At 38.0% G+C, this 12,010-nt stretch overlaps 2 protein-coding genes across 14 annotated transcripts in view; both read left to right on the forward strand.

Moving 5' to 3' along the window:
• Positions 1–3,296, forward strand: part of KLHL5 (kelch like family member 5) — a 57,208-nt gene extending 53,912 nt beyond the window's left edge. For all 4 annotated transcript variants that reach the window (XM_066995757.1, XM_066995756.1, XM_048072866.2 and 1 more), the window contains one exon: positions 1,725–3,296. In XM_066995757.1, coding sequence (XP_066851858.1) covers positions 1,725–1,781 — 57 coding nt within the window. In that variant the 3' untranslated portion in view covers positions 1,782–3,296. The remainder of the gene's footprint in view (positions 1–1,724) is intronic.
• Positions 3,297–3,435: 139 nt separating this feature from the next.
• WDR19 (WD repeat domain 19) overlaps positions 3,436–12,010 on the forward strand; it is a 44,201-nt gene continuing 35,626 nt past the window's right edge. For 7 of the 10 annotated variants that reach the window (XR_007166585.2, XR_007166586.2, XR_007166587.2 and 4 more), the window contains exons 1-7: positions 3,436–3,677; positions 4,686–4,777; positions 5,004–5,069; positions 5,996–6,121; positions 8,575–8,690; positions 9,247–9,362; positions 9,744–9,824. Coding sequence is in view for 6 of the 10 variants with exons in the window: in XM_048072854.2 (XP_047928811.2) it covers positions 3,672–3,677; positions 4,686–4,777; positions 5,004–5,069; positions 5,996–6,121; positions 8,575–8,690; positions 9,247–9,362; positions 9,744–9,824 (603 nt within the window). In the remaining 4 variants the exon portion in view is untranslated. Of the gene's footprint in view, positions 3,678–3,728; positions 3,853–4,685; positions 4,778–5,003; positions 5,070–5,119; positions 5,273–5,995; positions 6,122–8,574; positions 8,691–9,246; positions 9,363–9,743; positions 9,825–9,899; positions 9,919–12,010 lie in introns of those variants that run through there. The other 3 variants (XM_013185997.3, XM_066995754.1, XM_048072859.2) reach the window with 3 other exon arrangements.

Raw genomic sequence — 12,010 nt, forward strand, 5'->3', positions numbered from 1 at the left:
AGGTTTTGGTCATCTTTTCATAAATAATCCCTTCCTGATATGAATGCTATGTACAGTGTGTACAACTTTCAGAAAGCCTTTTCCCGTATCTTTTTACCCATCTCAAAAAAATAATCTTCAATTCATGATCAGAAACCATTACTGTCAATTCAAAGCTTGGTTACTTTCACTTTTTTACAGCTCCAGGAATGTGCCTTTCTGTGAGAGGAGCCTAGGCAACCTGTCATTAGGTATTTTCTGGCATTTAAGATACAAGGAGTGTCTGAGACATCCACAGAAGGCTGGAGGATACGACAGGGAATCTGTAGGAGACAGAGGCCCTTCTGGAGTCCAGTTACAGGATGAATGTTCTAGGTCATTAAAACAGCGTTAGACACCAGTATTGAGGCAGCTGGATTCTGACTTAATTAGGCAATTGAATTCTGACCTTATGAGTATGCTATTCCAATAGTGGCCCCAAATTGCTCGTTCAAAAAGAGAATAAGGAGTTTATTGTTTCCTAAACTGTTCTCTATCAAAATCTTTGTGATGCAGAAAACTGAACTCTCCATTTCCCCTCACTTCATACTGGTTCTACAAGATTTTTTAAAAGGGTAGGTCATCAGACCTGGGGTCCTCCAGTACCAGAACTGATAGTGGTAACCCATGACAGCACTCGTTGTGCTAAAGGAAAAGCAAAAATGTGTACCAGAGGGGAGGAGCTGTGCATCTGGCCGTTGCTTTTAAATGAACCATGTATGACAGCTAGGTGGTGACTGTCTCTGTCCTTATCCTCTGTCTCTTTGTATTCGTAGCCTTGACACTATGCATCTCTCTGATTCCCAATCCCAGTACATAGGATAGTTTTGAAACCTTACTAGAGGTACTTGGAAGCATCTCTGTCCTTTCCTTTTCTTGTTATCTCAGCAGTCTGCCACCACTTCATCCACACACAGCTGAAGTACGAGTAGTGCAATTTTCTCAGCTTAAATTTGTTAGAGCCACAGACAGCTCAGGGGTAAGTCTGTTCCTGGAAAAAAAGTTACAGGAGAATTGGTATAAACACCAAAAACCTTTTTTGTCTTAAGGACAGTCTCTGTAGCACTTAGTATTGGAGCATAAAAATAGCATGTTGTGAAATTTAAAAGGGGAAGCTAAGGTGAGTGTTAGACAACTACCTTCATCTTTGCAAGTCCAACAGAATCTCATCAGAAAAGGGTCTTGTGAGAAGTAATTTATGGTTACAAAAAAAAAAAAAAAGCTTTTCAAATCAGAATCATTTCCCAGTTTCCATTCAACAGGATTTTATCAAATACTTAAGTAAAAAAGACAGGTTGCTCCTGACATTTGGCATTCTCTGGCTGAGAAAATAATCTATAGTTTTGCCAACAATTACTCAGACTGTCTAGCTCAGGTATCTAGTTTGTGCCATAAGAAAGGATTATTTTTCCTGTAATACTAAGCAATAGAAATTAAGAATTGTTTCATGTTCTTGTCTTTTTCTATGCTTTTGAAGTGTCTTATCCTTTAATATGTAACAGCTTCTCTTTTTTCTGCATGTTTTTATCCAAGTTTTGAGCCAATTTGCTACTTTTTTACGTTAAGGTAAAAGTGTGCAGATGATACTGCTTCTACTGCAGCTGTACAGCTGTTATTAAAAGCATTAAATACTGTCAGTTTAAGAAAAAAATACTTAAACCTGACTATATTTCTCTCATGGATTTTTACTTTTTTTTCACTTACAGGTTGCACCATTGTGCTTAGGAAGAGCTGGAGCATGTGTTGTGACTGTAAAACTATAAATTATTTCCTCTGTGAAGGTGACAGTCTCTTCTGTAGGAGAATTTCTTATTTCCTCTAGCCAACTAAAAGTGCACCAGTAAACACCAGGTGCAGGATATCTACAACAGCAAAGTGTTTGGTCTCCAGCTGACGTACACCTACCTGTTGTTCTTACAGACCAATATTAAGCACTTTTTAAAGAATCATCTTTGTTACCTGTACATTAGAAGAACTGCAAGCAAATCAGCTGCAACCAAGATGTTGCCATAGGAGGACTTCCGTTGAGGAAATACTAAGAAAAGAGCAAACTCATTGTGAACTCACTGGGATAATGAAATGTTATTTAGGGCCTTGATCCCTCTAAAATGCAGAGGAGTGATGTTATTAATGGATATAGCTCCACTGATGTCATTGAGTCTATCTCTGGTGAAACAAGTTCCAGGATTGGGCCCCATATATTTAATTTGCCTATAATAAACATGTTTTGCTATAGGTATCTGAACTATTACAATGCAGTCTGACAAACCAATGCAAACCATTGTAAATGGCAGGTGTAATGCTTGCCTTAAAAATGAAGTTGTGTATTTGGTGAATCTTTTGCACTTTTATCATCATTCCTAGTTTAGAAAACTTTTTATTTAACCAAAGCCTTATTTTAAATATTGTCTTATTATGCTAACAGAAATCTGCTATTTAATAATATCTGCAGATTTTTGATATCCAGTGTACTTTTTTTAAAAGGTTTTCCATAAGATGGAGAACATCATACCTTTTTCTCTACTTTGGTTCTTATATTTACATTGTTATTATTTTTAAGGAAAAAGCTGTAAGCATGAGTTATTAGTTGAAAAAATTCTAAAGTGTAATTAGTTAACCAATTCAATAAGAGCACTTTGGAATTTTCAAAGCATTCCATTGCATCTAGACTAAGAGTCTACTTTGATCCTCTTTAGTTGTATTTTACATGAGGCTTTGCACTAATTTGAGAAGTATGATTTTATAAGATGAAATGAAACTGTTGTCTGTCTTTTTTTTTCCCAATAAGATGATTTCAAAATGTAAACAGCCCTGTCCTACAAGATGCTCAACTACCACCACTTAAGCATGTTCAGCATCTTATAGGAGAGCTGTGTGCTCCTGGCGGGATTATACCAAATCAGCTACCTTATTTAACAGTTGCTTAATTTTTTTCAGAGGCTTTATGATTTGCCTTTTTTGGCTCCTCTGCTATGTCACACAGTGGCTTTGGAGGGTCTGAATGTTTCTGACGGTCTTTCTGTATTTGCTTTTCTGTGCCTTGCTCCTCCCCTTTTGACAACAGTAGGCGGTTGCTTGTAATGGAGGATGTGGAGATGTGAGCTCATTGAATGTTTCCCAAATCGAAGCGTCCAACACCCAAAGTCTTGTACGTTTGTAATTTTAAATTGACGTGTGTCAGTGCTCTTAACGAACTATTTATTGGTTTAAAGGAAATTGCCAAACTTTGTGACGAAACCTGCACTGTTTGAAACTGAATACAGCTAAACTTAAACGCAGTTCGGGCGGACAGTGCCTTTTTTTCTGTAGCTTTTGGGGGGTGACTATTATGTTAATAATTAATGTTCTTTTACGAACGGCCGTCGTAGCCTGTCAGCACTTGCGCAGTCTGCGCCCCCTACGGCGCCCCGTAACGCACTGTGCGTAACGTACGACTCTATGGGAGCCTCCTCCGCAGGCCTCGCTTTCCCATTGGTTCCGGGGCGGGACGTGGCCCCGCCCACCACCCTTGATTGGCTCCGGCCTTCTCCCGCCTTCCCCATCTCCACAACAACGCCGACGCCGGGCGGGGTGAGGGGGGTCCGGCTCCCTGCTCGGCTTTGGGGGGGGCGGCGCATGCGCACGGGGGCGCTGCGCAGCGAGCGGTGGGCGCGATGAAGGTGAGGCCGCACGGGGGGGGGGGGGAGCGCGCTCCGGTGGGGGCCTGAGGCGGGGGTTGGGGAGCGGACGTCGCGCCCCTCATGGCCGACCACCGGCGGCTCCCGAGCCGTCACCGGCGGCCCTGGGGCCTCCTGTTGCTGAGCGTGAAGTGCTGGAGCCCGTCTGTGCTCCCCTGTTAGTCGTCGTCGGTTAAATGCTCGTTAAAATTGCGTCTTTCATTAAACTCGCTTCAAAGCTGAACGCTGTTGTCGGGTGGTTTTTGTGCCTCTGGCGCGCAGCGCTTGTGGTGTTGCTCGTTTTGTTCACTAAAACGTAAATTAAACGTAAAGAATGCCTCAGAAGAAGGAATAGAGACCTTTTGGGGGAAAAAATAATACGAAAACAAGCCTTCCTGCCTTTTGTGGGATGCCAGACAGTGGTGTTCAGCTGATGATGTGGGAGAGGGAAAAAGTCCTAAAAGTTGTTGGGTTTATCCTACACCCTAGTTATGGAAAAGTTATGAGGGTAGTGTGAAAGTTAAAAGAAAGTTGATGAACTTAGTGAGAAATAGAAAGTTTTTACAGTTGAGTTGCTTTGTGGCCCCAACTTTTAAGACCCAACGATTTAGGGAGAACAAGATACTTACACATCTTTTAAAAGAGTAGATAGTGAGCTCTGTTTTATGCACTGAAGATGCTATTTGGTCTTGCACTTTGGCATGAAATTTGAAGAATTAGATGTGTTGGTCTTTGGATGTGAAGGGGGGAGCCTTGTGCAATCTTGATTCTAGGAACACTAAGTGGAAAAAATGGTAGTTGTGGGTAGAGTCCCAGTAGTTCTCAGTGCAAACACCCAGCACCAGAAACTTCAACTTTTCCAGCACAAACCAAAATTTTTTTTTTGGCATTTTGGTACTTCAGTACATTAGAATCATCCAAAAGTTGTTGGTTATCTTCGTGTAGAAAGTTCTGACATTGTTTTATGCTTACGACGTTAAGATGTGCAATTTTCCTCTTTTCGTTCCACAGCAAGTCTTCAGTCTAATAGAAAAATCTTGGTCTGGTTCCTCTGTGCAGTTTGCTTGGCAGAAAACTTTGGGAAATTTCCTTGCTGTAACAGGGTAAGATTACAACTATTTATTGCATAGAAATCATTGAAAGTAGAGGAAAAAGCATTATTAAATAGATCTAAACCAAAGCAAGATATCTGTCAACTCCTTACAAATGTAAATACATGATACTCCTGAGCAATGTTACTGCAATTATAAAACCTCAATGTGGAAAAAGTTTTAACCCGTTATTTGCAGATAAAGAAAGGGAATTATTCCATATGTTAATATTTTTTAGAGGTGATCGCACTGTGAGCATTTTTGATCGTCATGGTCAGAAGAGAAATGAAATTACCTTACCAGGGTAGGTACTGAGATGGATTTAAATTGTTTTCTTCAAATTGTTTTCTTTAGAAGTGCTATTCTTCTGGTGAGGTGCTTATACAGTAAGAGAACTTCATAGGCATAGATACTAACTCTGGTGTTTGTGCCTGGAAAAGAAGACAAACTGATGAGCACATATGGAATATGAGACGGTAAAAGCTGAATTCATAGTAAGCTGTCAAGGTTAGTCAGAAAAATACATCTTCAAACCCAAAACACTTCTTATCAATAGCAAACTCAATCTAATTCATTACAAATGTTAGAAGATATGTATCATGACAGTAAGAAAGAATATAGTAAGGTCATAAACAGAATATCCATGCTATGCTAATTGTGACTATATTCTTGGTACTGTGCATTTTGTGGTACTTTGTATCATAGTCTTACTGAGGAAAGATTTTGTATGTTTTAGAGTACTTTTGCCTGTACTTATTCTGCACAGCATTGCCCAGCAATTATGATAAGTGCTCGCTCTGTTGAGCAAAATGCCAAAAGAGAGGAAAGTTACCAGGTATACTTCTGCATAGTTTTCTTGTCCAAGATCATCATACTTGTTGATCTAGGAGAAAAATAATTCCAACACTAAATAGTCTCTAGAAAAATCGAACCGTACAGGAGGTTTTATTGTCACTTGAAAATTGAGGTGTTGGTATTTCAAGTATTAGAATGTAGATAGCAGTTCTTTTAGTTATTGACCTTCCTTTCAACCTGTGTCATTTTGATGAGATTTGGGTAAGGGCATGGTTGCTATAAAAATAAACTTTCCAGATAAATCCAGTTTGTCATGGGTTTGCCAGGGAGGGAAAAGGAAGGATGGGGACTTCAACTGGTTAATTCTGCCTGTTTCTTTATATTTTCAAACATATTATAATGTTATTAGTGAAACCCTACTTTTTTTTTCTTCAGTAACTGTGTTACTCTGGACTGGGATAAAGATGGAGATACTTTAGCAATAATCACAGATAAATCTAGTGCCATTTATCTCTGGGATGCCAACACAAACAAAACCAGCCAATTAGACAGTGGCATGAGGTAAGGAAGTCTTGTTTTGTTTTTAAAGTGTATTTGAAGACAGACCACTCTGCGCTGCTGCTCTCTGTGCTCTCTTTTATGTCAGCTAAGAAGCTGATGTGAAGGTAGAATAAAGGAGTTTGGTTTTTAACTTGGTTGAATTGCCATCAAGGCATCATACTCATGCTTTGTAATCTTTTTTTTTTTTTGCTTGAGTGTCAAGTATGTGTTGCATTTAACTTGTAAAATCCTATAGTTATGCGGCTATTTGAGAAGCCTGTTGATTCATGTGTGTTTTTCCAGAAACTGGAATGCATGCTGACATGTGAACCACGGGCCCATTCATCTGGTGTGAAAGCACTTATATTCTCTAACGTTGAAGTCCAACTTCAGGCTTCCAGTAGAGAGAAAAAAGATAACCTTGCAAATTGGGTACCCAAGTGCTCGAGTTACCCTCTGAAGGGAACCTTACTGTTTGTTTACTAAGAGTACAGAAAGACTAGGAGATAGCTAAGTTAGATATGTACAGTTCGAACATAGGAGTTACCATCCCGTTCCACTTCTCAGCTTTGGAATTTCTTTTTTCTAGTATTTTTAAAGAGCTTCTTTAAAGGGCTTGTTGATGTGGAGGATATATTGCAAAGATCATCTTTTTACTGGAACCCTCATAGCACATTTACTCTTAAGCTAATATGCTACAGTTTGTTGCTGGTTTCTTTCTGGTATGATTTGCTGGTTTTGAAGTGGTTTTCGGTTGGTGGCGTTTATTTCTTTTTTTAATTGTCAACAAGGCTAAAGTCCCAAAAGAGTTTCTCAGTATTTCCAGTCTGGTAGCAGCAAGGATGGGTGACTTTTTTTAGGTATCTGTACAAGCCATGCATTCTCCAAAGTGTATCACCCAAGTAAACAGGAACTTAAAAGTAAGAGGGGTGATTTGTAGTGCTGTTAGTATTTGTTTCCCGTAGAGTTATGAAGGGACAGAAGTGGCATTCAGAAAAGAGACTGTGTCAGGATGAGAGGGGATATTGAAGGCACAGGTTCAGATCCCTGTCTTTCTGAACTGGGTCACAGACCCTCTTCTGAGGTTTACATAACAATCAAGCATTAGGTTAACAAATAAGCTTGGTTTAACAATTAAACTCATAGATTTTTTGGATCTATTCCACTAAACTATTCTACTGTACATTAACATTCACTGTGTGTAGGAAAGAGAGTGGAACTGAATCTGTCATCTGGTTATTAGGGCACTCACCTGAGCAGAGAAACAGCTGATTGGGTACTGCCTCTGTTTTATTAACCTAAATGGAGACAAAGTCTTCTGATTTAACCCTTCTTTTTATATGTTCTTTTACAGTAAAAAATAGTCAAAGATATTAAAATCCGAGTGTTTCATCCACTAAAAAAAAAAAAAAAAGGTCAACAACAAAATAGGTCAGCTGGAAAAATGGAGGTGGGGAGAGATGCTGGGTTTTTGGAGGATATTTTTTTTTCTGGATTTAGGTTGAAAACTCTGAGTCTAGAATATGGAAATATTCCATCTTTCCACTGCTGTTTACACTTGTAGTTCGTAAATTTCAATAGGAATATTGTATTATGAGATATTTCTGCATTTTAAAATCTAGTACCATATATGAGTATATTAAAACTGGACATAAGCAGAACAAGCAGAACTGGATGTAAGCAGAACAAGCACTAAGTCATATAAACCATGTGGTAATTGGGCTTTTTTGGTATCTTTTTCTTGAAATTAAAAAATCACAGGCAAAACCCCTCACATGCAAAATAAGTATGTATTCAAATGTTATTAATTAATGAATGAAATTTGTTTGAAATTGATATAGTGTTCTTGCAGTAAAAGTTAAGATGATCTGAGAGGCATTGATGGAAATAGCCACACTAATTAGAAAATTCTGATTAAAATTGTTTTGCTTTTTTAAAATGTCCTATGTAGTACTTTTCTGCGGGCCCTTAAATATACACTAAAACTATCCCTGCTTTATCAAAAAATTCAAGTTAAAACAGCTCTATCAAAGTTTTTTGTATTACATTGACTAATATCAAAGAAGTAGATCTACTCATTTGGAATTGACTGAATGCACAGCAATTGAATTAAGTACAAAAAACAATGCAGAAAGCACCTGGAAAATAGCACTTACCTACATGATAACTTAGAGTGCTTCTTAAAGCTGCGTATTTGGTCAAATTACCTATGAATCCATCAAAGCCACTGGGTTTGCAGGCACATTTCCACTTGTACAGGTCTTATTCCATTACTTACTAGCACTTTTTTATTACTTTCACAATTTTTGGACACTTAACTCTGATACTTCTTGTAGAGAACATTTGCTTCATTTAGAAGTTCTGCTTTGGTCTGTATGGTTTCATAAAACTTCAAACCAAGTATGCAAAATGCTTTTGTATGTAAGCACATGAAAGGAAGCTACTACACAAAGTAAATATTTTGTTTATTTTAGGGATGCAATGTCTTTCTTGTTATGGTCTCGAGTTGGAACTTTACTTGCCGTTGGAACCACTAAGGGAAACTTGCTTATATATAACCGCCAGACTTCTCGCAAGATTCCTGTTCTTGGTATGCATTGTTTTGAAATTAGGCTTGCACATTTGAAATGGTGGAATTTTGTTAATGTGCACGCTTTTCTTTTTTGTTCTGTATGTGAGTACACAAGTCAAAACTGTGCTTATACTCAACTTGCACCTTCCATTTTTTATATTAGTGTTTTTTATAGTTCAGTACGTTAAAAATATATATACACATACGTGATACTGTCTCATGAGAAACTTGTGCTATCTTTCTTCCTTTACAACTTGCAAGGGATTTATGTGGTTATTGGTGTTGCTAAGTTACTTTTCTTATCTGCTTAGGACACCTGTGGACAGAAAAATTAACAATAGAAATTTGATGCAAAGAAATGGAAGAGCAGGGGCTCTGCAAGTTCTATAAGGTCGAAAGACTTCAATCTGGCATTAGAAAGTTAAAAAATAAAATTTGACTATTGAGCTTGTTATTTCTTTGATAAGTTGCTTCACATTCTGATCATTTTAGCAGCCAAATAGAATATATTTCCATTCCAGATTTTTTCTGTGGTTGTGTTCATTGGTGTTGTATAGGTTTCTTTCTTTTTCAGGTAAGCACACCAAGCGGATTACTTGTGGTTGTTGGAGCACTGAAAACCTTCTGGCTCTAGGCGGTGAAGATAAAATGATTACTATAAGCAATCAGGAAGGGGATACTATAAGACAGGTAGTATTTATAACCCACATTTGATTTTAAGACATACATTGATACTCCTGGTTCTTGAGAGAGCTACAGCGTAAAGGAACTAGGACCTATGGGAGTCTATGCCTTTTAAGTCCCTCTGCTTGCAAGGATAAAGAGGCTTTGGGAAAACTCACATAGAATGAGGGTTTATCTAAACATTTGAGCCTCTGTGTTATGCAGCATGATTTATGATATTAGAATCTCTGCAGAGATTCTAACATGTCATTATAATCCAAACTGGCTTCGTGTTTGTTCCAACTTTTTTTTTTTTGTTACTAAATGCAATAACTCTGTCTATCTTGTTTATCATTGGTATTTGTTGCATTAAGTACTAATTTTTCAATCTGAACTTCTTTCTTGCAGACCTCAGTGAACTCAGAACCCAGTGATATGCAGTTCTCAGTTATGAAGACTGACGAAAGAGTATCAACCAGGGAAAGCACAGTAAGAAGTTAATACAAAATCCTGCAAAAAGTGTTAATCTGCTGGCAATAAGTGTGGGCCAGGATTTTTTTTTCCCCTGACTTAAAATTTGATGGTAAAGCTTTCATTTTGTTTTTTAGTTTTTAGGTTTTTTTTCTTCCCCCAAAAAACTTCCATTAAAGCAAAGCTATACCCCTTTGTTCACTAAGGATGTGTTCATAAAAAGGGCAGCGGTTAGCAATAAGACAGATGACAGCAGTTTTGCAGTAGTAGTAAACATAATAGATGGAGATGTGTGCAGGAACTTACAGAAAGACACAATATAAATACACAACAATGTATGCAATATGTAGATGGAAACAGTACAGGAATGTCAAACCTGCAGAGATGCCTCCTTTCAGAGGCCAGTTTTTCAGCAGACAGCAGATCTGTTTTGGGAACAGGTCAATGGTCTTTGGGTTTTTGTCTTGTGCAAACCTCAGCATTGGTGAGACTAGAAGCCCGGTATCAATCTTCCGTGTGAGCATGATGCTGCTTCTGTCTAGATGGCTGCATTTTCTTTGTCTTCATTGTCTTCCTTGAGTGAATCAAGGTCCGTTAGATCAGTCAATGGTGAAGTACAGAAAAATGGGGCAATGATAAGGGTTAGCAGAGCATGTTAGTAAATGATCAGCAGTTACGTACTAAAACTAAAATCTGTGGATAGCAAAGTGGTACTGTGTTACACTTAGTCCAGATCCATACACTTAACTATAGACAGATAATTCAATTTTCAAAATCAGATATAGTCTATGCAGTATAAGGATCAGGAAAGAATTTCCCCTGTATTACATTGACAAGGACCTGTAGGGTTTTTTTTTTTCTCTCTGGATGAAGTGCAGTGTTCTCTGCCTCCTAGGGTAATTTTAATTAACAGATGTTTTGAAAATGCAGGAACCGAGGGCTTTGACACCATTGATTTCCTCTGCTGCTCCTCAGGATATGCAATAGGCTAGGCTTCTCCTTTTTTAGTTTAGTTTGTTTCAGCTCTCAAGTTTGCTGTAAAACATTAGAGAACGTTCTGTAATTCTGTAGTTCTTGGTTTGTGCTTGAATGGTGTGTCAGCAGCTTAAGCCACATACCATTTATTGTCTAGGTGTCTGCTCTTGTAGGGAGCATGGCTTGATAACGATCAATTCCAGTCTGGTACTTAATGACCCTGGAAAAAAAATTACAAGTTGGATCAAAATAAGTAGTGTGTTAACATGCATTGAAATATTAATTAGTGATGTGGTTTAGTGGAGGACTTGTTAGTACTAGGTCAGAGATTGGACTAGGTGATCTTGGAGGTCTCTTCCAACCTAGACGATTCTGTGATTCTGTAATTAAATAATTCCTATAATTTCTTAGAAGAGTTTAAGAAATAGTACTTCTTAAATAGTTCATCATTAAGCTGCAATGGAATTATAAGCAAATTGTCTTAAGAGACAGAAAACATACTTAAAAAAAGGGAGTAAATTTAGGAATTACAGGTCTGAATTTGAGTTTGTATTTCTGAATTAATGGATTTCTAGGTCAGCACATGCTCAGTTTGAAAGTACCTGCTATGTCAAAGTACAGCTTTGTATTTCAGTCTTTCAGCACTTATTTTACAAATAAACCATCCTCTTCTTTTTAGACAAGGAGGGCTGGAACAGAAAGAAATGTAAAATGGACTTGTAAACAGCCCTTCAAAGTATCTTTGTTAAAGAGTAAGGTGAAACAATCTTCTCCTCCTTTCTCTTTCTAAAATGAGTGCTTTACTCTTGCCTGACAATCACACACGCACTGCTAACAAAAATAATATTAAAAGAAAAAAGGTTCCATCACCCTGCCTTCGACTGTGAAGTCCAACAACTCTGTGGTTTTCATCAAAATAAATGTGCTTACCTCGACTGATATCAAACTGTAAATATGCATGGTTAATACAATCTGAACAGGCTGTTTCTTGTGTGTTTGGTTTGGTTTGGTTTGGTTGTTTGTGTGTGTGTTTGAATTGGTGTTTTTGTGTTTGAAATCTCAGCAAGTTACTTGAAATAACAGTGTTGTGATAGCCATCACTACAACCTTCCAGATAGAAATTCTGTAGATTGAAAAACACGTTGTTGATCAAGTGAGAGTAGTCCAACAGGATCCATGTGGCCTGCTGTCTTTTCCTCTGAGGAAATAGGTTCGCATAATGCTTCTGC

Source organism: Anser cygnoides, chromosome 4, assembly GCF_040182565.1.
Source record: "Anser cygnoides isolate HZ-2024a breed goose chromosome 4, Taihu_goose_T2T_genome, whole genome shotgun sequence".
Lineage (NCBI taxonomy): Eukaryota > Metazoa > Chordata > Aves > Anseriformes > Anatidae > Anser > Anser cygnoides.